Source organism: Aythya ferina, assembly GCF_964211825.1.
Source record: "Aythya ferina genome assembly, chromosome: 3".
Classification (NCBI taxonomy): domain Eukaryota; kingdom Metazoa; phylum Chordata; class Aves; order Anseriformes; family Anatidae; genus Aythya; species Aythya ferina.
Window position 1 is genome coordinate 84,332,451 of NC_140298.1, and position 26,768 is coordinate 84,359,218.

The 26,768-nt window shown below is 42.5% G+C and overlaps 1 protein-coding gene across 5 annotated transcripts; it reads right to left on the reverse strand.

Annotated features, from left to right (window-relative positions):
- Positions 1-1,531: 1,531 nt before the first annotated feature.
- Positions 1,532-22,773, reverse strand: IL20RA (interleukin 20 receptor subunit alpha). Of its 5 annotated transcripts, none has more exons than XM_084512882.1 (7): positions 22,634-22,773; positions 8,708-8,837; positions 7,136-7,314; positions 6,288-6,463; positions 4,930-5,074; positions 4,290-4,429; positions 1,532-2,827 (listed from the first exon to the last, which is right to left on the reverse strand). In XM_084512882.1, exons 2-7 carry the CDS (start codon positions 8,779-8,781, stop codon positions 1,883-1,885), a joined length of 1,659 nt encoding a protein of 552 aa, XP_084369008.1. In that variant the 5' UTR covers positions 8,782-8,837; positions 22,634-22,773; the 3' UTR covers positions 1,532-1,882. The 5 variants fall into 5 exon arrangements, with proteins under 5 accessions (XP_084369008.1, XP_084369010.1, XP_084369006.1 ...); XM_084512884.1 differs by lacking the exon at positions 22,634-22,773 and adding an exon at positions 21,526-21,761 and having other exon boundaries at positions 8,708-8,806; XM_084512880.1 differs by lacking the exon at positions 22,634-22,773 and adding an exon at positions 21,526-21,753.
- Positions 22,774-26,768: the final 3,995 nt, after the last annotated feature.

The following is a 26,768-nucleotide window of genomic DNA, read 5'->3' on the forward strand; positions in this document are numbered from 1 at the left end:
TCATTTGATTAATATAATATAAAAGGTATTCGTAATGTAGAATCAGTTCCAGAGAAGCTGCCTAGAGAAATTTAGTTCAGAGAAATTGCCCAGAGAAGCTGTGGATGCCCCATCCCTGGAAGTGTTCCAAGACCAGGTTGGATGAGGCCCTGGGCAACCTGATCTAGTGGGTGGCATCCCTGCCCATGGCAGGGGGGTTAGATGGTCTTTAAGGTCCCTTCCAACCCAAACCACTTTATGATTCTGTGATTCTGTGAATTCAATGCAAATTCAGATTAAAAGGAAGCAACACTGAAAGTGTTGCAAACATCTCTTACAAATATTACTAATGAGGCTGGTCTATAATAGTAGAAATTCTGTCCATTTAACATCTGCTCAGCTGGCCCTCTCCAACTATTTTCTTCTTTCACCCTGAGCTATGACCCTCCTCTGTGATAGATAAACGCATTGATATAAGTATTTAGGTATAACATTGCTGCAACATCTCTATATTTATTAAAAGACAGTTGAGAACATTTTTTACATCAGGAAAACAGTCATCAGTATGAAATATTTGTTGTTTCTTGTTTTAAAATCTATGACTGCAACTAAAATAATTCAGAGGATGAATATTCATAGAAAATGCCAAGCCTATGTGACAAAAACATTACCTGAGAGAAAAGATATTGTTAAGGGTCTTCCTTCAAAAATAGACTTAATGATATACCTACCTTGGAGGCTACAAGTTTTGAACATGCAAGAAAAATTTTTTCTCTCTCCTTTTCAAAACCAAGGAAAGCATTACGGTAATTTCTTTGGTATTCAAAAAAAGGACAAAAGTGACAGGCTTTGAAAGGAAAAATGTCACCTCAGTAAGTAACTTCTAGTGTGTCTGGTAACCTTACTATCCAAGTAAATATTACAGAACACAGAGAAAAAGTGAACTTGTATGGAGAGTCCTGGTCTGGACATCAGATAGGAAAAGAAAGCATGCAGGGACACTTTCTGGGTCTGCCATGGGCAGTGGGATGTCTGAAAAAGCAGCGGTGTGTCTAGGGCAGGCTTCTCCATCTAAGTTAGTCATGCTAACCTGCCATTAAAGTCATTACAGAGGAACAGACACTTGCAGGACATGAAGTCATTTCACTGTGAAACAGCTGCTCTACTGCTGGTGGCTGAGGCTGAGCGAGACACAGTCCATCCACTAAGAGTAGAGGTGTATCAGTAAATCCCTCTGTGCCAAGTTTTTCCCTGGTTTAAAATATGACTAGTCTCTCTTCTTCCCTACGTTTGTTGAACTGGTAGGTATACCTGTTAAAAGAAATTTTGCTGGATGTGTATTTGTGTAGCAGTATGGAAGGGACCATGCACCTCAGAGAAGTTTGTCATGAAAAACGAATTAGAACCTCTTCATTAAATAGAATATTCATAAAACAAAACATATACTGGAATGCCCTTTTCTTCCACAGAAGTCAGCTCCAACCATTAAAAGTAGTAGGAGTGAGACCTAGAAAAAAATGTGTCAAGATACACGAAATAACCCGACAAAATGTCATATTGCTGCTTTTTATTGCTAAAAATAACTGCTTTCAAACTAAAATAGTTTGAAACTACAGAACTACAATGTGAAAATTCTAACAGCCCACTCTCTGTAAAAAGATAATTCTTTGAAAAAATACAATAATCTCATAACCATTGTATTTTACCTGAGAGGTCTATGATGAGAGTTGAAATTGTTTACATTGGGTCTGGAAATTGTTATAAATATCATGAATAATTTGGTCAACCGTGACAGTTCTGAAAACTTCAATACATTATGCTGTGTTTGCACCACTGAGTCCATCATTCTCTTTGGCAAAGTAAAGAGTACTTTGCATTTTATAGTATTTTAGAAAATTACTGTTCAGTCCTCCATTTCTACATGCAGCCCCCATAGTTCCTTGAATTGCAGGAGATACATTTCTTGATCCTCTGATGATTCTTCAGACAACTGTTTCTCATACAGCCTGGACAAAATTCCCTCTTTGTCAGGATCATTACACTTAACCAGTCCTTCACACACCTGATTTTCAACACTGGACAAAGTAGGAATATACAGTCTTCCAGTATGAGGATCCCAATCCACTAGTATGGTCTGTTCACTCTCTTTCTCTGTGAGGCTCTGTGCTATTTTTTCCAGCTGAGGATAGGATGTCTGCCCAGATTTTTCAGTATCCAAGTCCACCAAATTGATATGGGTCTTACCTGGAATTTCATCCACTGCATCAACCCTCTTCAGTTTAGGTTCCTCTAATTCCTGTCCCAAACAAGGGTCTGTTGACCTCACATCTAGTTGGGGGCAATATGCCTGTCCTGTTTTGACGTTAACCAAGTCCCCCAGAGCAATTTGTGGCTCACTGAGAAGCCCTCTTAGGGCAGAAGTCTTCTCTTTCAAACCAAGTTCTTCCAGTTCCTGACCAGAACTGAAGTCTTCAACCCTTACATCAAGTTCATACTCTACAGTCCTTGCATTTTTCTGGCTCAGAGTATTCTTCGTTCCAGGCTGGCCATAAAATGGCCAGTTCCCAGTTTTGTCCCTCTCTGCTAAAATATCTTCTTCTTGTAAAATCTCTTCATGAGAAATATCAAGCAAGTATTTTGTTTCCAGCACTTCTTTTGGAGGAGGCAAATCCTTCCTTTCAGTGCCATTGTAAACAGTGTAATAACGGGGACTTTTCCTTTCTGATATCTCAGCATTGGGTTCCTGAGATGGCTTGTACTCATCCACATTAACACTGATAAGGTTGACCACTATCTTTTCACATGGTATGAAAACCTTTTCCTTGCATTTATCAGTGTAGTGCCATACCTGGAAAGGAAAAAAAATATTTTGGTTTAAGTGTAATAAAAATACCACCTTGCTTCTTCTTCTACTATAATATATTTTTAAAAGAAATGGCTGTATTAGACTTTATTAGAGTGAGTAATGCAATGTAGGGAAGAACGAAGTTCATCATGTATGCCTCCAAGAGTGTTAATACACCTCACTTTTTTTTTATTCCACCAGAAGTAAAAATGTATGATGAGCAGCTCTAATTTCCCTTTTCTCATCTTCTCCTTGTCAAAATAATGGTTAGAACAATTCTGTCAAATTCTGCTTCTGTTTCCACCAGTACAAACTCAAGTGACTTTGGAGGGAACATCGGAGTTGGCCATGGGTCACAGACTACAGAAATCTATTCCACCCTTTTTAACCAGTGAAGAGGAAGTGCAGTGAAAACCACATCCCACAAGCGTAGTCAGCTGCTGTGTTAAGGTATAACTTACAGAGAATTAAATAATATCAGGTTTCCTTTCAGAGAAGGAAAATAGAGTAACGTTGAAGTGCAGTGTATGGAGCCTGCATTGTGCATTGTCATAAGCTGGACTTGTGACTGCAATAAATCGTCTAGATAAACAAATAAACAATCTTTCTGAAATGAGTAATACTTGTAGCTGAAAAGAAGTACTGCAGGAGCAGTCACTAAGAGAAAATTCAATATAAAAACAACCAGAAGCTGCATTTCAGGGTTTTCAAACTTGAATGGAAGACTAAGGCCACTAATGTATGTAGCAAGAAGTCTGACAGCTCCCCAGGTCAGAAGTGCTGGACTAAAACCAAACTGCTTATTCCACCTCTCCTTGACCACAAGGGATGGCCAGGTGGAACAGTCTGTAGGTTGGGAAAAGCAGAGACCATCGCTAAAATAGCTGATCTATATTCATCTGTTACCTCAACGTGAACTGAATTCAGAGGTACAGAAATAAAATTGAAGCTTTAAAGGTGGACATAAAAAAGTTCATTGAACATTAAAACAACAACAACCCCTTCCTGAAGCATTCAGTCCCTCTGTGAGCACTTCTCCTACCACCTCTGCACTAGATTTCTTCAGAAAGATCAGCATGTTGAAACCACCTCCCTTATAGCTCCCATCCCACCATGTCATGCAGACCGGATTAGCATCGGTGTTCATTCATTGCTGTAACTGCATGCTTGTGCTTGAGCAACTTGTTTAGAGATAGCTGTGAGAAAGCTCTGTTCATGGGATGCAAACGTGGTATTTCTTAGGCATCATGTGTTACTTCCAAAAATTATCGAACTTTGCAGAATGGCTGCTAACTGGTGTTATTTCTGTGTTTTTATAGCATTTAGTAAAACTCTCATGTGATGTTCTTTCTTGATCTGAGCGGCAACCAGAGCTTTTTGTATGTGGATAGCCATGGCTTCCCCCTGGAAAATGCACTTCTCTTGCCAAAGTTGGCAACATCCTCAAGCAACAAAGAATACTTACCAGGTTTGTTGGATGTTTCTGTTTGCTGACATGAATATACCTGTGCACACAGTAGCATGTCATTGAAATAAGAAGGACAGCTAGCATGACAGGCAGAAGATATCCAAATATGACTGTTATAATCTCATCTGCTGTTTTATCTGTTAACAAAACAAACATTTTTATTGCACGGAGTAACTTTTTAACGTATTCAACTAGAAGTATAAACATTTTCCATATTGCTTTTTGGATATGGGATGTAAATGTTTTAAAGCAGGAATTTGCAGGAAATTACCTTTTTAATTTTTTATCTAAATTATAAATTAAATTCTAAAAAGAAGTAATAATCCCCCCTAGTTCTCCTGTTGCTAACTTCTGCCCCCTCAGACCATCCCAGCTATTTCGTTCTCAAACCTCATTCAAGGAGAAAAATGATCTCCATTCACTAAGAATCAAAGAATGCAAATCCTGTCTTGTCTTTCAGTCAGTAGGTCCCAACTTTGTTTTAAAGTCAAAATTGTTTTCATCAGTGTAGAAGAGGGTGCAAAGAGGCAGAAACAGTACTAACTTTTCACTCTGAGAATAAATACATCAAAATTTACAGACTCTACCACTATGATTTTTTCTAACTTAATGTTGCAATTTGACAGCTTGCACATACCTTTCAAAGTAGCAATGCAATATTCTTTGGAAAACCCACTGTGTAAAAGTGGCGTGGTGACATGTATCTGTGCACTGACACAGTAAGCTGTTCCAGGCTCTAACCAGGGCACAACCAAGGTGTTGTTGCTGATGGAGAAGAACCACTAGAAGATATTAAAAAATAAAATAAAATAAAATAATTTCCCCTTTAACTCTTCACTTACAGAAAGGTAACGATTTTATATACTGTAAAGTAAAATAATTGCGCTATGTCAAGAACCTTTATTAAAAAAAATAATAAGAAGAAATTTCTATACACCTCTAATTGCTAATCTTAGCATTTTAATATACCATTTAACAGAGAGGAACCTTTATGGTGTAAATATCCTGTCTAGAAACTCAGAGATTTGCCAGATAGAGATTGTGCCTGGAGGACAGGAACACAAATAATGAATATTTTTGTAAGTAATCACTGAGCGCTTCCTCATCTACTGTGTTTATGCTAGAAACCACTCCCTGATACGGAATGTAAATCTGGAGATAAAGAAGAATTCAGACTTTCAAATGTGGTGGCAAAGGGTGAGCTTTGTCTTGATGCCTGGTGAGTACTTTCACTAGACCGCCTGGCTGGGGAGCAGCTCTGCTGAAGGGGGCTGGCACAGGCAGCGAGCTGAACACGAGCCAGCAATGTGCCCTTGCAGCAAAGGAGGTGAACAGCATCCTAGGCAGTGCCAACAGGAGAGGATCCAGTAGGTGAAGGGGTGGGGGAAGGACCTCCTCCACTCAGTGCTCATCAGACCACCCCTAGAGCAGTGTCCAGTTTTGGCTCCCCCTATACAGAAAAATGGACAAACTGGAGTGGGTTTAGTGGAGGGCCACTGAGACGGTTAAGGCTGGAGAACATGCCCTGCAAGGAGAGCTGAGGGACTGGAGCTTCACCACCTGGTGAAGAGAGAGCTTCAGGGGGACCATGATGACCCACAGAGATTATCAGGACAAAGCCAGGCTCATCACTGTGCTGAATGGTGGGAAGATGAGAGACAAGGGACATAAGCAGAAAAAAAGAGGTTCAGGCTGGGTAAAAAGGAAAACTTGTCCTCCAAGAGGACGGCTGAGCAGTGGAACAAGTTATGCAGTCTCCATCTTTGGAGATTTTCACTATGCAGCTGGACAAAGCTCATGTGAGAGCTTATAGCTGATCCTGCTTTGAGCAAAAGTTTGGACTAGAGACCTCCTTGAGCTTCCTTCCCACCTGAATGATACTACAATTCCTATAATGCTGTGAGTCCTACTTCAATTCTTGCTGTTAAAGAACATTTCAGTAAGTACAGTGCACAGATTGAATAGGTGGAGCTCCCCAGCCTTCTCAACGCTTACCCGTTTCTTTGTTTTTTTGTTGAGGACAGACACATTGTATTGCAGGCCAGGATACACTTGAAGCAGAGAGACTGATTCTCCATCAGGACTTCTCTTCCACTTCTCGGGAGCAGTCAGAATGATTGAAATAGATTTCTCAGTGGATGATAAATTTACCATGGGTGGATCAATCTTAGCTGGACAAATAAACATTTAGATGAAATAGTTACATGCAGCAGAGGATTTGACCATGTAGTTTCTTAAAGTGATGATAATAATTTCTTGTAATATTCTGGGGAGTCTAGGTAGAACTTTGAACAATCCATTTATATTGGTAGAAAATTACTTTCCAGATAATGAAGAGAAACTTCACAGAAGGAAGCTGAACACTGACTTGGAATTTTGCCTAGGAATTCCTGTGACTTTGCAGAATATATAAGCTTGAAACTCAATTTGCTAAAACAGGCTAAATTACCAGCATGTTGTCAGATTATCTGGCATAGATAAGAGAGATGGTGCTTTAGAGTATGATTACTGCTTGGTTTAACAGGGCCTTTTGAAAATCAGAGTTCTTTATATAGTGGATGTGCCACAGCTTTTGTTTTCCTTGAGTAAAGCTTTACCATTGCATAAAAGAGTATTCAGCATATATAAGGCAGTTCTAAGTACACAGGTTTAACATACATATGCCCAAACTCCAACACAATTATTTCAATTATTGCTGCCAGCAGCATAAATCTCAAACAGCAGCAAAAAAATCTAACCTCACATTAAAATTAAAATACCACATGCTATGAGGCACATGCACTCTGAGCACAGAGTACTAATCAAGGCCATGAACACCTGGATTTGTGATTAACTTTCCTTACTGTCTGTAAGAGGGTTGAATCGTGCCGTCTCCATCCAGTCAGAGCACATCCCATTCAGGAAGGCTTTAACACTCGCGTAGTATTGCTCTTCATAGTCAGCAGTCTCATTGGAGAGGTCACACCACGTTCTGTTGATATTCCTGCATTCTGGCTTCCTAATCCATTTGCCAACGCCATATCTATATTGAAAGAGAAAGAGAAAGGAGCTATGCAAAAGCTATTGCTATATTAGTCACCCAATAATGTAACACAGAAATGGATCATCCAGATGATAGAAGAGTTTGCCTGTTTTGCAGAAATGTGCAACTTCAAGGAGCTCCCAACTTCAGCTGAGATAAAACACAAGACTTCCATAAGTTGTTAATGAAATATAAATCAGAGTAGGCCCTACCCAAAAGAGGCAATAGGTAACTGAGATGTTATTGGTACTAATTTAAGTCCAGATTTGCTTGTGACCATCTCTCAACCTCTGTCTCCACAGCTTTAATTTAAACACTAAACACAGGAGAACCGAGCCAGGATGACTGTATAAAGACAAGAGTTCTGCCAGAAAGGCTCTTCCTGGTGTGTGAAGACAGGTGCTCAGGGTCTCCCAGATGAGTGGACAGGAGACAAACCTTTCCTACTGAGGGGGACTATGTCTCTCCTCTGTTAGCACGAGATCTGGGCAAAAGAGGTTGTGGTCTCTGACTGCAGGAGGAACTTCTTGCTTTGTTTAAGTAACCAATACAAGTTACAGGAAACTTCTGGAGATCTAAATTTCTTTTGGTGTCATGAAAGAACTACTAGACCAAGGGAAGGTTATATAGCAGAGGATAAGCCTGGGAGCATTACATCGCCCATGACATCAGTGCTACACCTAAAAGCTATAAGCTAAACTTCCAGTACTGTCCTCAAGATGACCTAGTGCTCTCTTGATGGGAATGAAGAAAATGGATTCTGGTCTTCACTCTAATTCCTTGATATCCTACACAGGGGTGAGGCTTGATTCTGATCATGTTACTTGGTTTTCTACAATACTTGATAACTTCAGTGGTTGGACTCCTAAACTGGAGAGGTATGTGACATCAAAAGAATCCTGTTGGTGATGAGTTTGTTAGAAAAGACCAATGAAACACTGGCTGCTCAAAATATTATATTAAATACCACATCCCCAGATCCATTCAGATGTGTACAGAAGGCCACTGTGATGCCAATCCACAGCATAGTCTCAAGAATCACAGAATCACAGAGTGGTTCAGGCTGGAAGGGACCTTAAAGCCCATCCAGTTCCAATCTCCCTGCCATGGGCAGGGACACCTCCCACCAGACCAGGTTGCCCAAAGCCCCATCCAGCCTGGCCTTGAACACCTCCAGGGATGGGGCATCCACAGCTTCTCTTATATATATATTTAAACTGGATCTGAAGAAAGCATTACCACAAGTAAAAGCTAAAAACTGTATTGTTTAAATCTAAGCCATATTTTAGTTCTCTCTTGTTTTTAGCAGCCCTAGCTCACACACACACATATATATATATTTAATTTAAAATGCTTTAAAAAAGGCAGTGAAGGATGAAATAAGCCAACTTACACTGAATATTTCACCTTGTAGAGTACTCCCTCTCCTGTACCTTCTGGTGCTGACCAGTGAAGGACATTCTTCATGTTTATAGATTCAAAATGGACATTCCTGGGGTTGGGCAAAGAACAATACAACTCTCCTGAGAAAGAAAACAAGAAAGGAACAACATACACTAAGAATCTGCAAGTGCATATGCTTCCAAGTTAACCAAACAGATACTTATTTTTAAGTAAGCCATAAAATGCTATATATTGCCTTTATTCTCCATAAAGTCAAAAACTGAGCACCTGTTGGTATGTCACTCATCTAAATTACCATTCTTTGCACCAGCTTTTGAAATAAATAAGCAACACAAGCAAGTCCAGGGGCTCCTAAGAACCCATTTTCCTCTGTTCCTAATACACACTTTTAAAATCATAAATTTAACGGAGATGCTCACATTGCTAAACTGCTGGCAAAACAGTGACCTTGGGCCCAGGAGCAGAATCCCAAGCTGCAAGCTGCGAGCCCCAGCACCTCCCCAGCACCTCCCAGCAGCCCTGAGATGAGCCCTGGGGCTGGAGGTGCTGGGAAGGTGCTTCTTGAAAGTGGCCACGAGAGCATAATGGGGAAGAGAAAAAGTGAATCTGTGGTCTTTCAGGACTTTTCAGAACCGTCTTCCTCCCGCAATGCAATTCTAGTTCTTAAGATAATAAAATGTGACAAAGAAAGGAGGAAATACAGCATATTAACATGAACAGCGGGAACCTATCTGAATGAATAGTCCTTGACCTTTGTTGCTTCCTTAAGCAGACCTTAATTTTTTTTAAGTATATTTCACTATTAATGTGTTTGTCCTCCTGTATGAATTGTGTACAACATACTAAATGTAACACATAGTTGCTTTTGTAAATAAAAATCACCATCATTTTCCTGAATACCTGTCTGACTTCTAGCTGTCTTTGAAGCAAACAGTAAAAGCTTTTATCTTCAATGTATTTATTAAAACAATCTCCTTGTTATTTTGTAGGGGCCAATTATTTTAAACAGTCATGGTGCAAACTATGGGTTTTCCAAGCCTCTACTTGTATATTAACGTTCAAAACAAATGCCAGTATATGCTTAAATCTGTATCTTCAGATCATAAAGCTGTTACTGGGAGGGTATTTCTAATGATGCTCTCTTTAATCCCCAGCACTTAGCTAGGTGACATTCAAATTTCTATTTTTATTTTTATTTTTTGGAGAACAAGTCTTGTCAGGTACAGTCCTCAAGGCAAGCATACAGTATGCAGGAAGTCCCCTTTCCTTGAACACTCAGACACAGAAATGCCACTTAACAGTAATCTAGCAGGGGCTCAAATTACAGGCTTGGTTACAATGAAATCCCAAAATTTGAGGATGCCAAGGGTAAGAAAGAAGCAGAGAGAGACTGACAGGAATACTTCTGCATCTGCTTTACTCTCACATTTGCTTCCAAGTGGGAGATAAAGAACCTGGGAAATAAGAAGTTTTACTTTCCACCAATATAAATGTCCTCTATGTGCCTCCTGCTTAGGTGAAACTAATCCAAATGGAAACATGAAGCTGCCCAAGAGAGCTACGAAAGCATCCAGAAGTTGGCAACATTTGTTCAGAGAAACAGAGAAGAACTTAAAACATTGATGTGCAAGCTACTAACCAAAGCCAGCAATGTATGGACTGTGAGAAATCACTGAGGTATCAATTTTCATTATTTGCACCACATCCCTGCACTAAAGTGTATGAGAGTGCAGGGAAGCCATCAATTGCATAATCAGCAACCACGAACAAGAGAGAAAAAAAATCAGAAGTCAAACAGTCCTGCCCAAGCCCTGAAGAAGGCAATCAGGGAATCTGTCCAGAGAGGGCAGGAGGAACTGAGAAACAAATGAACTTTCTGTTGCAATTCCCAAAAAGAAGGAAATACGCCACAGATTTTTTCTTAGGTTGTGGGAAATCAAAGCCATAAAAGGTTTCTCATTAAAAAAGAAAAAGAGGAAAAATAAATAAATAAATAAATAAATAAATAAATAAATGAGAAAGTTAAGAAAAAGATAGAGAACAAAGGACTTAGTGAAAGGTCTGACCACTCCTGCTACTTTAATCTGTTACACTAAAATATTTTTGAACTAGTAACACGTAAAGGTGTTTTTTAATTGACTTTTTTTTTAATTTCCCTCCGCCCAGTGTGGTTTCTGATGTGGTAAATGAAGTTTCAAAACAGAAACACTGACTGCAGTGCATGAGCCAATCTCAGACAACAGAACCCACAGGCTGTATCTTTACAAGATCTAAAGCATTACAACATTGCAAGCATGCTCCGATTTGCCCCGAGTTCAGTGTGATCTGGAAGGCAGAGGGACTGGGACCGTTAACTTTCCATCAGCTGCAAAAGCAGAGATTTGCTTTCTATTTCTGGTCTTTTCCTTTCCTCAATTCTGCATCTGTAAAACATGAATAAAACTGCCACACTCTACAATTTCTACGAGAAGAGTGAAGAATAAACTCCTTCATGTCTCCTTGATGCACAATACTATCTGGAGAAACGTGAAAAATAGAACGTAGATATAGCTAGTGCGTCCTGAGGTTATCAGTTAGTAAAGAACGCAAGTATGTGTATCGGCTGCTTATTTTGGTATCTTGTCTTTAAATGCAATATAACTAATCATATTCCAATTTTCTTTCCATTAACTACGATTAATGGCGTGGATGTCACATGGAGTATTTTCCGTCTACACCGGCCTACATGAGAGCAGAAATCAGTCATGCAATTCACTTTGGTAGGTTTAGTGTGTCTCATAGATAGTCTGTACTGGTTGTCATCACTTTCCAGTATAATGAAGTAATTTCCTTTATTTATTTCATGTGTGTAAAAAAACCCAGAGCCATTATTACTCTCTTTGGAAATGCTGTAAATCAAACCTTGAGTAATATTGTTCTTTATGTCTTCATGACTGCACACCTGGACTGGAAAGACAGTAATAAAATAGGCTTGTAAACTTCACCACCACAATGAAGAGCCAAGTCCTGATCTTAGAGTAAGCTATTGTGAGACTCTTCAAAATAGATGTGACTTAGCCTGAAAACACCTTCACATGTGAGCAAAAAAATCCACTGACGTCAGTGAGGTTATTCACATGAGTAAAAGTCTTGATGGCAGGTGCCTCATCTCTTCGTAAAAGCGCCTCTGTTGGGTTGAAAAATGTGGTCAGTTTTAATCACACAGAGTACTCAGTCAGCCACCTCACTCAAGTTGGTACTGTTCAAACCTTGGGGCTGGCTATTGCCACATCGATCTATCTATACACATATGCATATACATGCACACACACCTATGCAAGTATATTGCATGTGTATGTGCATTATTACTACTGTCTGCTCAGTGCACCTGCTTTTTATCTGCTAGGAGGCAGGGCTGCCTAATTCGGTGACAAATGGCTGTGTTTAATGTCAACGTTGCAGGACAAATACAGCTGCAACTACCCGAGCTCTCTCGCTGTAAACACATTTGTTAACTCGTCTCTTGAATTAGACAACCCAGCAGCTGCAAAGCATAAAAATATATAAATTAAAAAAAAAAAGAAAAAAGATTATTTTCTGTACACTAGCTGAAGTTATGGGGTGGGGAGAAGACAGATACCCACTGAAAGCTGAGGTGTAGCCACCGAAATTTGTCCTGTGTAAGTACCAGTGTTGACTGTGCTGCTCTCCAGCCAAGAGAGCAATACAATATTACAACATGCAATACCTATTGTATTTCACTCTCTCATGGCTACAAGGATTGCCGTCCCACCAAATTTTCTAGCAAAATAAAATATCATAGGAAGTCACAGAGTTTCTCTAGACAACTGTAAGATGTAGGACGTAATTTATGACAGTGAGTGATGTGGAAAGCATTAGGGCAGAAAGGAAAGTCTTACTTCAACACAGCTTTTCCTAATAGCTACAGCAGTCAAAACTGAGGACTCCTCCCTTACCAATTACTTCTATTTAAATGAGGAACTCCTTTTTTGACAATGACAGAAAAGACTTTGGCTTCAATTGCTATAGTATTTTCTTATGCAAAAGTGTTCCTGGGGAGCACCCTTAAAGGAAGCAGCTCCTTTGTGCCAGGAGCTGAATTTAGGGGCAACACAGCAGGCACTCTGCTCCTCACAATTTGCAGCTGGGAGTGAACTTTTGAAAATGCCAAGCCCCACAGCCACCTCTTTCCACCTTTTTCCTCTACAGAACCACCAGTGAAACATGAAGCAACTTCGGAGCAATTTAGCACACCAGTGATTCACTTCTGGCTATGTTGTGACCAACTGCCCTGTTCAGCTTTGGGCAACTTCCACCAAATTCGTGTGAAATCTTGCTTGTTCCTTCTGTGCTGCTGCTCTTTGTTTCTTATGAATTCTTAACTCCTTTTGCTTCCTCCAGATCATCTGCTTAAATGATGATGTTTACAATGAAAAATATTCCCTCAAACACATGCGTAAGGATATCATAAAAATAGTCATACTCAATCAGAACAAATGTCCGTTTAGCATAACGTTTAGTAGCATTTCCTAGCAGAGGGTTGGGATTGTCTTTTCTGGTACATCTACAGTCTAAAGCAAGCTGGCACTGGCCATGCAGGAATGCAAGGGAGTGCATGAATGGTAAACAGGGGAACTGAGCCAAAACTGGAGATCAGAAGTTACTGAGAGGAAGGGAAACCCCACTAAGCCAGGAATACACGTTAGCAAATGTCATTACCTGGTATTAGTCATCTTTGTAACAATTTAAGCAAATGAGTTAACTTTTTTTTTTTTTTTTTTTTTTTTTTTTTTTTTTTAATGGATTGAGATTGAAAGTTTTCCTCTGTGCTGATTCTTCTGCACTCCTCTGTGGAATTCAACGGACTGGTTAGTGAGAAGGAACAGGAGGAGAAAGACGGGCAGGCAGAAGTCATGGCAGCTTCCCTGCTTTTCCTCCCAGCTGGAGCTCTAGGACCACCCTGCACAAAGTCGGGCTAGTGAAACCCTTTTACTTCAGCAGTGCTGGTGGGAATGGGGGGAGGAGCACGGAGGTGATTTCCTGTTGTAGTCAGAACAATGCTCAAGAGGTAACCACAAAGCAAACTCTTGGCCTCCCAGAATAGGAGACAGTCACTCCCATCACAGCTTCTTCATAGGGGACATGGTGGAAAGGGGAGAGCGTGATGGGGACAGAAATAGGGTCATGAGACTAAATGAAAATGAGGTGGTGGAGGAGGCAGGAAAGCAGAAGTCATGAGAGAAGAGGTGGGAAAACAAGAGTGACAAGGCTTGGACACGTGGGGTTTGTTTTTGAAGAAAACAGGCAGGCTGCCATTGGAAACAGGTGAACCTGGGGAGGTCATTTGGGGAGGGCTGTGGCAGCTGATACCTATTCCTTTCTGCTATCTTGTATGACAGAAATTAAATAAACTGAATTTTCTTCCCACTGCTTTGAAGGTTTGCAAGCACAAGAGTAGAGCTTGTACAGCCTAACCATGCTGTACTGCAAAAACACGCTCTTGATCCACTCTGACAGGAGAAAATGCTTGTGGGTATGTTTCCTACTAATTTTAAGAGATCAACATTGGCCTGAAACAAGTTGAGGGAAAATCAGGGTGGGCTCATCTAAAATTACTCTCAAGTTGGTCAAGATTCGTAGAGTCACCATCCATCAGAGGTGTGGGATTTTTCTTCATTTAAAAAAAAAAAAAAAAAGGAAAAATATTTGAAAAATATTTTGTTAGTTTGCAATGCAAAAACTTTTTTTTTTTGCCTTTTTTTTTTTTTTTTTTTCCAAAAAGTAATAAATTCATTCTAAAAGCCTGTTGTTGATTAAATTGACTACACCTCAGTAGCCAAGAATATGAGTGTTTAATTAGAATATTTCTGATATCTTATTCTTTTTTTAAATGCTCTGGGGTTAAGTAAACTTTCTTTTTGAAAAGAAATATTTTAAAAATGATGCTGTGTGAGAGTTATCAGGTGAATTCTGACACAGCATGTTGTGGACCAATCCTAATCTATCCTTACATAACCTATCTATTTTTTACATAAACCCAGCAAAAGTTGTTTTTAGCTTCATCACTTAGTGCTGGCTAATATCTATGAGGCAATGACAGTTCAATTAGTACTGATAACATTTTATTTATTGCCTAAAGGGTGTTGCTCCTCACTCTCTGACCTACTAACAGCTTGTCTAGACAAGGGATTTTGTTTTTCTTGGAAACTGAATTAGTTTAATAAGTGAAATGCTGTCTTCTGAATCCATGTTTTCCCTTGGGCAAGAGACAAAGTGTGGTGTCAGTGGAAGAGCCTTCCCTTCCGAGGGAAGGCCAGACCTACAAGATGCATATGGAGCACCTTCTTCTGCATCAGAGATTTGAGGGCTAGGGCTAGCACACCTTGCAAGCTTGCAGTGCCTCATCTCTCGCAGGGGAGGTCCTACGACCACCCAGGGCAGAGAGGTAACCAGCGACCTGTTCCCAATCCCCAGCCAGTGCTCACAAATGGCAAGAGGATATTTCAAGAGGGAGCAATGCAGGAGGAGGGGGATGCTCAGTGCCTCGCAGAGGTGGCAGCCCCGTAGTTGGGGGCACAGCATGGTGCTGGGTGCCTGTGGAGGAGTCCCACAGCTGCATGGGCATCTCCCTCTGCTGCCCAGGGTGGTGCGTCACGCCAAGCTCTGCCAAACCACAGACCTGCAGGCCGCGAGATGCCTCCTCCGCTCACCCTTGGGAAATCTGGCTGGGATGAAGGCAGCCCCTGCCCCACCAGCTCCATTTCCAGCCTGGGAGGACAGGGAATGCTGGAAAGTCCCCTCTGAAAAGCCTCGTCTGGAAGCTCTGGTCTTGATCTTCTGCATGGTACCAGGGCTTGGCCAGGAATACCCCAGCGGGCATGAGGCGGCCTGCCGAGGATCTCTGCTACTCCATGTACTCAACAGCATTATTTTTCCCTTCTGGTGCCCCACATTCATGCTTCTTTCACAGATAATCTGGGACATGAAGTGCCTTTGGGAAGCAGCTGCCTGTAGAGAGCTCACGAGAAATGAAGGTTTCCTGGATCACCCACCCATTTCTGTTAATCTCCCCAGAGGTATGGTCTGCTGTGTTTTGAGGCACCGTATGACTGTATGTTCAGAGTGCTCCCACAGAAAGTTCAGATGTGAACAAGTAACAGATATAGTATTATTTTTAGTATCTTTCCTGGACATAACAAGTGTTTTTTTGTTAAAACCGCCAGTCATGATTTTTAGACTCATTTACCCCGCCTGTAGGTTTGAAGTGATTTTGCTGTACAGAGGAAGTCATTCAGCGTAATCACCTACCTCCTTTATAAGGTACAAAAGACTGCCTCAAAAATGCTAGTAAAGGTGGCGTTTTCTTCCTGAAGTTCACCAAAACAGTATACACATTTTGATGCGCACAGCAGAAGCCTGACTGTGGACTATGCCGATGGAGAAGGCAGCCCAGTCATGTTGGGACTGCTACGGCTTGATGTACGTTTGGGGAGTTGTGAAGCCCCACGTCTGTCTGTCTGTCTGTCTGGTACCTTCTGATAAAGTGAAAAAACTGTCAGCAATTACACGTGTCTCAACCTTCTCCGAGCAGTTTTTAGTGTTTCTGAGCCACATCCTGTACATTACTATTTCGACTACAGTACGCCCTAAAGCAGGTATACTGACGTACTTTCAGAATAGACAAGGAGAGCCAAGAGCAGTTGTGTACAAACCACACACAATAATAAATATTAGCCTCATTGCTCCCTCCAGCCTTTAAGAAACTACCATGAAATAAATTAACCCCTTTCACCTCAAAGCTGTAATACCAACCTGGGTGTGCTTATGTGTATAGAGTGTGATTGCGCTCAAATACATAAATCTTCATAACCTGTTTTCCCCTCCTAAAGCAACATTCTTCTCATAATATTTTTTGGATCCTTTTCTGTTCCCATCACAGAAAAGGGAGTGGAAAATGGGAGGCTGAAAAACAGCTAAGCTGTCAGGTGAGTTTTAACTGAAGGTGCTGGGGAATAAAGAGGGAAAGAAGGGACTACAGCCTTTCTCGTGACCCTTCATTCACCTTAGAATACTCTTCAGGTAGCCAGGCAGACAGGAAAAGAATATATAAATACATTCCTCTTCAGTCACCTATTTTCCATGAGAAGGAGGCATAGTTTATTTAATCTCTTTATATGTAAACCATCCCATACCTCCAGTCCTACATCTCACTGTCACTTCTTTCTGCCTTATCTAGTTTTATTGTACTTTTTTTTTTTTTGAGATAATAAAAACAGCAGTAGATAGAAACTCCGTAAGTTACTAATACAGAAAGTGTAAAGCAGAAACAGATCTGTACATCATTTAAACTTGGCTTTCTAATAAAACTTCGTTTTTATCTACTGATATCTACTGATGACTTCCAAAATTCAGGCTTTTACAAACCTCAGCTTCTTAAAAGAAGCTCTTGTTTGGGTTGTAAAGGATGATTATTCTCCCTCCTAGCTATTAATCATGCAGTTGTAATCAACACCAATTCTTTGAGAGAAATCAATCAGTAGAAGTGTACAAGCCACAACTATAAAAACAAACATAAACTGAACCACACGTACATAGATGACTTGAGTAATACTAACCACTTGCTTGTCTTGGAATTAAAAATATAAAAGCCACTGGAGAATAACAGTGAAAGAAGGCTAAGGTTACCAGCTGGAGTAGCGAATCTGAACATTAGCACTGGGAACCTCAAAACATATGTAAGTTTTGGACTTCAATCCCAATTTCCCAACAGTGTTTGAAGTTTCTCTACAGAATGAATTAGCTACTCTTGCTGTTTCCATTCCTGATTAAAATGTAATGAGAATTTGTCAAGTTGTGGAAATTGTAAGCCAAGCCAACAAGCAGGGCACGGATCACAGCATTATCTGACATGAGACAGTAAATTAGAGATGAGACAATAAGGATGAGTCTTTTGATTGTATGAACATAACACTCCTTCATATACTGTAGTTCACCTCACACCAATATTCCTTTTTATTTCTACATTACTTTTGTTCTTCTCTCCTTCACACTGCAGAGAGCCAGAAAATACCACATAGAACAAAAAAACTAGCTCAGCCCTCCCATGTACTTCCAATACAGAGGCTTCGCAGCACACAGACATCACAGAGTATACCCACGGTGCAATTAGCCTATTTACAGCATGCACGCTACTTGCCTCATATATGAAATGATCTATCTGACACTTCAGTGTGCTATTTAATACCTCAGCTAATACTTACTGTTTGTGTCTGCGTAACAGATCAGCCTCTTCTCAGATCCAAAACATACCTCGAATCACCTTGTGTCAATACCTAAGCATCTCAGCACCGGTGAACTTTGAGCTAAGCATTTCATTTCTGCCCTTCAAAATCACAGTCTGGTGCACACCTTCTCAACAACTTACAGAGGATAGGTGAGGAGGAAAAGGAGTGGATTATTAGCACTGGAACATTGCCTGCCCTCTGGATGGCTTTAACGTGGCAAAATATAACCTCTGGACATAAACATGATCCCTGATCTCAAGCTCAATGGCTTAACTGCAAGGCCTATACTGTGATCCCATCCTTTTTTTTTCTGTATTTTCCAGAATAATTCCTTGATAAAAATGGGATGTTTTGTATGTTTCAGTGCTCTAGTAACTGTGAAAGAAAACATACTGAAATCTGCTTAAAGGGAGGTCTGAAGCTGCTTCTTAAAATATAGATGTATTTATTAGTAAAAATATGATAAAGAGAGACAAGTAAATTAAATCAGGTATGTCAGTGCAGACCAACCAATTTATGCAACTATTAGAAAGCATTAAAATGAGGAAGCTTTCAAGGTCCTATCATAAGAAAAGTAATTTGTATAGCCATGTACCAACTCAAGTGGTATTTACAGCTGTTGTCTACATTAGTGAACAATGCAAGCCAATATGAGCAGATCTCTTACATGAAAAAGTCAACACTGAAAAAAAATCTTGTCTACGCTGTACACATTCTATTTTTTTTTTTTTTTTCTAATATTGGACTAGCTCTACTTGTTTTAGATGCACTCAAGGAGAACACCTTCCAGGTCAGCTCCATCCAGAAGACATCCAATACCAAGACTGCTTCACGATATGGACATAAGCAAAGTAAGTGCAATCACTGAGCTATTTGCTTCAACATTACATGCCTGATCTGAACAAAAATAGTAAACGTGCCTGAAATATATCAAAACACTTCTATTTTTGCAGTACAGTATTCAGGCTCATTTGCCTTTCCCAGAATCTGTATAATGTAGCATCTGTTACTTGCTCTTTCTCTGAACAGATCTACAAGGTACAGACTGGACTCTGTGAGTTGGAAATGTAATAGCTTCTCTAACTACATAAGAATGTGGTTAGGGAAGCCCCCACTAGGAAGGATTTAAGACGAAGTTTGGTAAATTAAGAGAATAACATTCTATTGCATTCAAAAATTGTGACGCTTCTTCCCTATCCTTGAGCTGCTTACAAAAATCATGAAGCTCTTGTGGTAAGGAAGAACACGCCGCATTTCTAGATACTATGGATTTTCCTTTTTTTTTTTTTTTTTTTCATTTGCTTTTCCATTTTGCATTTTCCATCCCTTTTCGTTTGTTCTAGAGTACAGATTTTTAGCAGCAAATGAAACACCAATGTATAAAAATCCCACTGATGTGCAGTGACAAGTGAAATTTTTGTCCTGTGCAAAACCAGGTAACACTAAGGCAGCATGTGTTAAGTGGGCACACATCACTGGACAGCAGTACCTTAGCTCTTCATGCTTTCAGGGACCTTTGAAACAGCAAATGTAATCCAGTAAGAGTAGGATTGTACCCACACATACACCACAGGGAAAAGAAAAGCTGTTTTGCCTAGTGTTTTGCCATGATCCATCTGTAAGTTAATGTTTAAAAGCTGCTGCCACATTATTTGGAGAGGAATTAATTTGGAAACTCCCAATGGACATGCACAGCATGGATGCTGTAAGGTGCAAGAACCCGAGTCTGTGAAGTCCTGCTGTAAAACCGCTCGCCACGGTACTGAGGTACACTGGTGCCCCTGTGCAATCTGTTCCTATTCTGGCACCGGGTGAAGCCCCCGGGACAGCTGCAGTATTTGCAGGACTACATCTGCTCACAACTGGCAACCCAGGCTTATTCTGCTGGAAGAAAGAACCCAGAGGACATGGCTCTGCACCTGTAACATCAATTTTGAGGAAGAGCAGGAGCACTGCTGTTACAGTTCTGCCCCTCATGTAATGTCTTCTGTTATTAGCACAATACTGACAGGGTGAGTTAAAACAGTTTTTACTTGTTATGCTGAAATAGAAGAGGTGAAAAAGGAGGCTGTAAGCCTCCAGTGAAAGGCAAAACTCTCCTTTCTGTGCTGATATTGCTGACTGTCAATAAAAACGTGGAAGTACGTCTAGCTAAAACTCAGGACCATACTGTTTCCCTTCTCCCTTGAAGGAGTGTTAGTGAAAAACAGCTCATCTCCCTTGACATTTTTCTAAACCTTCTCTGGAAGCAGTCTGTGCTAATAAATAAATATATATATTAAAATATAAATAAATGAAAGGGCTACTGAAAGCCAGTTATAGAAATTTTCCAAACCACTTGCACTGGTGATCAGTGGACTTTGATGAAGTGAACGTGATGTGGGCAGCTGCCTGAAAGGGAGCCAGCCCCGTGAAGGGAGAGCTCGGAGTGCCCATCTCTGAAAGCCACTGGTGCATGAGAGAAGAGTTGGTCAAATGAGTTAACTGAAACCATCCTTAAACAGTGTTACTTGAGGATGAAGTGTGCTCCTTACTACACTCCAGCTCTTGCTAGGTCTGGAAGTTTTTCTGTGGGCTTTAATGGGAGAAGACCAGTAGGTTTCTCAGAAGCTGTGCTCATCTCTGCTTTATGCTGGAGAGACAGAGCATCTCGTGAGATGATCCCAGTGACAGCTGAGGCCCCACCGAGCTCGTGCCCACCCGGCAGCACCCCCAGCCTGCTCCTGCTGGGCTGTCACCAGGGTCGGGTCTGGCCGTGGCTGGCAGCAGGGAGGCAGAGGCGCTCAGCGCTGGCACAGGCGGGCAGGAGCTCTGCCAAAAACTCATCCTGCCTGCTGCTGTAACATCTCCCACCGTGCAGGTAGGGCTCCTGCGGCTGGCGTCTGTCAAGCACAGGGGAAGCTAGGAACACGGGAGGTATTTGGGGAATTACCCTGATGCTCGTAACAAGGAGCAGCCCGAGCGCACGCGCTCAGATTACAACTGAAAGCAAACTGACATTTTAGAAACATAAAGTGCTCTACAGCCCAATTCCCCCGCAACTGCAGAGAAAAGAAGAAGATGAAACGGCCTCACAGAAGCACCCAGTCCTCTTCCCCCACTGCGAGCCCTGGGGGGCAGGAGCGGGGCCATAAAACCGGCGCAAAGCGCAAAAAGCGGCGAGAGCGCCCAGCTCACCGCGGGACCCCGGCCCGGGGCAGCCCGGATCCGTGCCCAGCCGGGGCTGCTGCTGTGCAGGGGGGCACCGGGGAGAGGCTGGGGGCTCGGCACGGCTCGGCACAGCACCGGGATGGGCCAGCTCTCCTGTGTCCGGGGGAAGGAGCCCCCATGCCGTGCTGTGCCGTGCCATGCTATCGCTGTCCCAGGGGAGAACCCGCAGCCCCCATCACACCCCATTTCACCCCATTTTCACCCCATTTCACCCCATTTTCACCCTATTTCACGCCATCCCACACCGTTTTACCCCATCCCCTACCATCCCATCCCATCCCACCCGTCGGGAGCGGGCACGGCCGCCACCTACCCGTGTGCGCGGCGGTGCGCGGCGGCAGGAGCAGCAGCAGCAGGAGCGGGAGCAGCAGCAGCAGCAGCAGCCGGGCCGCTCCCCGCCGCCGCCGGCGGGCGCCCATGGGGGTCACATCGCCCGCACCGGGGCGCCCGGCGCCGCCGCTCTGCCGGCGGCCGCAGCAGAGCAGGAGCAGGGGCAGGGGCAGAGCAGGGGCAGGATGAGGGCAGGATCAGGGCAGGGGCAGGGCAGGGGCAGGGGCAGGAGCAGCAGCCGGGCGCCGCCGGGCGGGACGCGGAGGGCAGGGGAGGAGCCGCCGGGCGCGGGGGCGCGCAGCTCCGCAGGGGCGCGGTGCTGTTTGGTGCCATGCTGTGCCCTCCGGGGGGCTGGAGCTGGACACAAACTTCCTTGGGACGCTGAGGGTGCTGCCCGAGGAGGCTGCGGAGTGCCCATCCCCGGCGGTATTCAGATACACCCCTCCCGGCCCCCTCCACCTGAGCCCGGTGGGGCTGCGGAGGCGCCTTCCCACCTCGGAGACCCCGGGGTGCCCCGGCAGCGGGAGGGGGCCCTGGGGCAGCCGGAGGTGCCGTGGCACGGCTCCTTGCCCTGCCCTCAGACAGACCCTTGCCAGCTCCCCACCCGCTGCCCTCCTGTGCTTCTGTCCCCTTCCTGCCCGCCCCCAGCCCTGCTTTGTGGTTTCTCCATCCTTTCATCCCGGCCCTTTCCCCCTCTGGCTTTTCTGCATGCAGGGAAGATCTGGCAGGCAGCAGGAAGATCTGCAGGACTTGCGAGCAGCCTTGGAGTCAGCTCTTTCGCGGGGCTGTGACTCCCAGATGCTTCATACCCAGCCACCTTGACCAGACGGTCAGTGTGAGTAACACTGGCTACTAAAAACAGGGACTGTGCCTGGAAATGAATGTCTTGCTTGTTCTTGTGGGAACAGCCTTGCTGTTCGTACAGAGCGGAGAGCCAGGCAGTAATCAGACTCATGAGTTTTGAGCATTTCAGGGCCCCGGTGTGGACAAATGTCCGGGGTGCTGGTGCTGATTCACAGCCAGAGCTGAGAAGAGTATGTTTGCTGGGCAGCTGATTTGCAGAAGAAGATCAGAAACTGAGAAGTACATACGGTAAGTATATGGTGTCTGTTACCACAGTGGAGCTCCTGGTGGACCTCTCCCTCCAGTTGCCATTCCCATGAGGTCTGCACTGGTTTCCAGTCCCAATTATCTGTCTCGGTGGTTCCATGTCACCTCCTGGTGACTCCTGTGGGTCTGTCCATCGTGCCATCTGTGTTAGAAACGAGGTGCTCATTGCCCTTGTCCAGGTACAGGGGCCCTCTCTGTGGGTGCGACATAAGAAAAATGAGGTTTCTAACCTCAGTGCTGGTTCCACAGACAAAACACAGACAGTATCTCAAAGTTCAAAACCAAAGTCACAAAGCCAGTGACCCTGCTTGCTCTTGGACTTAAATGCACATATGGTAGTGATAGCAAATTCAGGTACCAAACGGACAATGCCCTGTTGGTGAATTTTGGTCAAGTATTTCAGAGCACAAGATGAAAGCCCACACTGCTTTTTCTAACTGGAAATTTGTCCACATTCCATTGAAATTTCTTGAATTATTACTGATGAAAGTTGTTGGCATTTAAAGCAGAAGTGGGGGGAGGAGGCCTTCTGGTGTTTTTTCCCTTACCCTTGTTCTTGGAAATGTCCCAGCTGACTTGGCTTAAAGCCTGAGGAAGGCTCCAGCCTGGCTTCTCGCCTGGAAACTTTATCACAAGTGGTTAAAGTTTGTCAATATTACAAAGACTGAAACTAGCCCTTCAGTTTCACTGTCTCTTTTACTATTTTCTTTGCTTGAAGGAAAAAGATGATACGTTTTGTATAACTTTGCTTTCTGGCAGAGTTTGGCTTTGTCTAAAGCAGAGTTTGGCTCTGCTATCACCCCTGGCTGCCTCTGCCACCCACGGCCATGGCTCTTTGCTTTCAATTTTATTTGCACGAGAACTGAAGAGTTAGATGATGATAACGATACAACAGCTCCCGGTTGAGCAACACCAGTGGCTCCAAGGAGGAGGTGGAAGGACAAAAACAAAGGAGCCCAGAAATGCTTAAAAGAGGGCCAAAGTCTGAAGAAGCAAAGCTCAGTGCAGAGGAAGGTGATATTAAAGCAAGGATATCATATGCAGTTAAATAAAGTAACAAGGAAGTTGGGAGCAATATTTTTTTATTATTTTTTTTTTTTTCCCCAAGTCATTAATGCATTATAGACTTGTCTGTGGGAAGAAGTGATGAAAGAAAAGCAGGTTGAAGGATCGGGCTCTGCATGTGGCGGGATGTTTGCAGTTGGTGTTCCCTCCTGTGGGCCCACAGGTAGGAGCCAGCAGACCTTAATGCCATCTCTGCTGGTCGGTGGCGGTATGGGTATGGGTTTAATGAAAAGCAGCTGTTAAGGCAGGCACTGAGGCCCAGGGGAGAATCGTCCTGATAGTCGGAACCAGTCCAGCTGAGGGTTTTGTAACATCAGGGCAGGGACTTTGGATTGCATGATGGTGCAGGAGGATGATGCAGTCCTCTTCACAGTGGAAGCTACCATGGGTGTTTGGGCCCTCAGCTTTTAGCTATTTAGCGTCCAGTGGTGCCCAAACCCACGGGGGTCCAGCAGGCATGAGGCAGCTCACAGTGCCTTCATGAGGCAGCCTGGGCTGTGCTTGCCCTGACAGTGCTCTGGGATGCAGGCTGGGTGGTACTGCAGGAGGGCACTAGGGTAACCTGAGCAAATTTCTTCTTCTGTGAGCTGCACTGAAGTTACTGGAAAGGTGCAGAACAGCTGTTTTTCTCAGAAATTGGTTGCTTCATTTCCTTTCTATTTCAGCTCTTTTAAGAGCAGAATAAAAGGAAAGGTCTAGTTACCTCCACTTTTGAATATTTACGTTTCCCTTTTTAAGGATCTTTTATTATTGTATTTTTATTATGCTTTCCTATAAATACAATACTGCTATGTTTGTGCAAAATTTTGATAATACTCAGGTTCCAAACACATAATAAGACTTGTTTCAATTTTTATCTTTTTTTTTCTCTCAATTTTTTTTTCTAAAACAGATGATATATGTAACACATAAATAACAGAAGAGCCTAAATAATGTTAGTAGTACAGTCACAGCAAATTTGGATTAGCCTTTAACTTCTGCAGATTTACTCCAGACTGATTGTGCGAGGGCATGGTTAAGAGCAGAACTTAACTTCTATTTATAGTGACTAAAAGACTGAGTGGGTTGAGTAACTTGCTCCATATTGTAAAACAGTAGTTCAAGAAGTGAAGATTTTCATACAGTGGAAAAAGTCATAAGTCTAATTAATATTATGTACCTGTGCAAAAAGCCTTCAATCCTAGATGTGTTGATTTTTACTCATTTTTAGCTGTCAGGGCTATGAGATGGTATCAGGGTTGGTTCCTGCCTTTGTCAAACAAGTTTGGGAAGGAGATTGTGGTCTTTCCCTATAAGATGCCATGTGATGGCTATTATGGAGCAGTCTGATTCCCAAAGGACTTGCTGGCAGGCTTGGGGTGTTTCTTTCCTTTTTCACCTGACCTTATTAGCCCCAAAAGCCCAGCAGAAGGGAGGAGATGCTGAGCTTGACAGAGTCCTTTTGAGGAGATGCTGAATTTGACAGTCTTTTTTTTTTTTTTTTTTTTTTTTTTTAATCCTTTTATCTTTCCCTGATTCCTTGAGATTTGGCTGAAATCAAGTTGTAGTTGTACTGTTCAGCAATCTATCTCATTCAAAGTACTGTTCTTGTTTCCAAGAAATATGTTTATTTTATGGAACAACACACATGTATCCATGTATACACACAGCTTTTGGCTTTAAGGCTATCTTTAATCCTTTCTCTGTGTAAGCTGCTTGTTGATATTGGAAATTTGCCTGAGCAGGGCATGCAGTATCTGGCCCTGTGTTTGTGCCAGATGATGCTGATATATTGACTACACTTGGGTGGTGACTACTATTGGGTGTGTTTATGGACAAAAAGCGAGGTAGATGGACTGCATAGATACCAGTACACATCATGCTTACATTTTGCAAATAATAAAAAAAAAAACCTGTTTGGACAAAATACGAACTTGATTTTAGTTTAGAGCTCTGACATCCCCACTGAATCTGTGCGTGCTAACCAGTGACGACAACAACTTTTCAGATACCTTTCCTCCTACCAAAAAAAACAGAGAGATTGCCTCAGAAAACGAGAGCCTATGCTTTGTTTTGTAAATAGTTTAACTTGGGAGTATAAATAAAAGGCTTATTTCAATGCAGATAGCATCAGATGTTGCCAAATGTATTAATAAAGGACAACAAGGGAAAAAGGAAGGAACCAGAAAGTTCAGAGGTCTGGCAACAATCCAATCCAACTTTGCAAATGTGATCTTTCTATGGAAATATTTAAATGGTTTTAATTAATTGTGCAGGGAAGCAGTAGCCTGGCTACTTTTAAAATTATACTTTGAAAAGACAAACTTAGAAAACGTTTCAGAAAAGTTTTGCCTTTGCGTTCATCCATTAGGACAGTAGCAGCCTAGTACTCTTCAGTGGAACTTGAAGAAAGAAAAGCTTGAACAAAGTTGAAAGATGCTATCAGATTTATGTTTCGAAATCCAAATGTTGAACCGAGAAAGGCGTTGTTTGTGCCTTGTGCTCGCTGTAGGAGCACACCTGTGCACCTTGTATATCCTGAACTCCAGCTACCTTGCAGTCCTGAGCTAGGGTGGCTGTCATCGTCCACCAGTGGCGATACCATCTTTTGTATTCTGTCACTACAGACACTTAACTGTAACAAATTTGCATTTTCTCCTCTTTCCTGTCCCTGAAAATAGACTTTGAACCAGGATCTTAAGCCAGTCAGGTTATTAGGTTTTGCTGGTGCAATTGAGAGGCAATGGTCTTGCTTTTCAGCTCAGAAGAAAATGGATTGGAAAGTGTATCTTCTACTAGATCCTGATATTTGTTGCTTTGCAGATAAGTGCTTCTGATAGTGTTGGGGTCAATGGAAATACTGCCCAGCTGTCAGCTTTGCTACCTGCCATGCTGTTATTCAAAAAGGTAACAAGAAAGTGTCCAAAGGGAAATACAAACAAAAGTCATTTATTTGTGGTGCTTCCTGACTGATTATGAAATGCAGTCACATTTTGACTATAAAAAATATATGTACTCAGGCGGCAATAAGTTAAATAGCATTTTTCTTTCCCTGATGTGTGAATCTGTCAG

Bases quoted from the DNA above. Each gene is read 5' to 3' on its own strand.
- IL20RA (XM_084512880.1), bottom strand. From the start codon at position 21,631: ATGGGCGCCCGCCGGCGGCGGCGGGGAGCGGCCCGGCTGCTGCTGCTG. The intron at 6,464-7,135 runs GTAAGGAAAGTT...TTATTTGTCCAG, and splicing joins ATTCAACCCTCTTACAGACA to CTAAGATTGATCCACCCATG. The intron at 5,075-6,287 runs GTAAGCGTTGAG...AATATCTTCTAG, and splicing joins ACAAAAAAACAAAGAAACGG to TGGTTCTTCTCCATCAGCAA.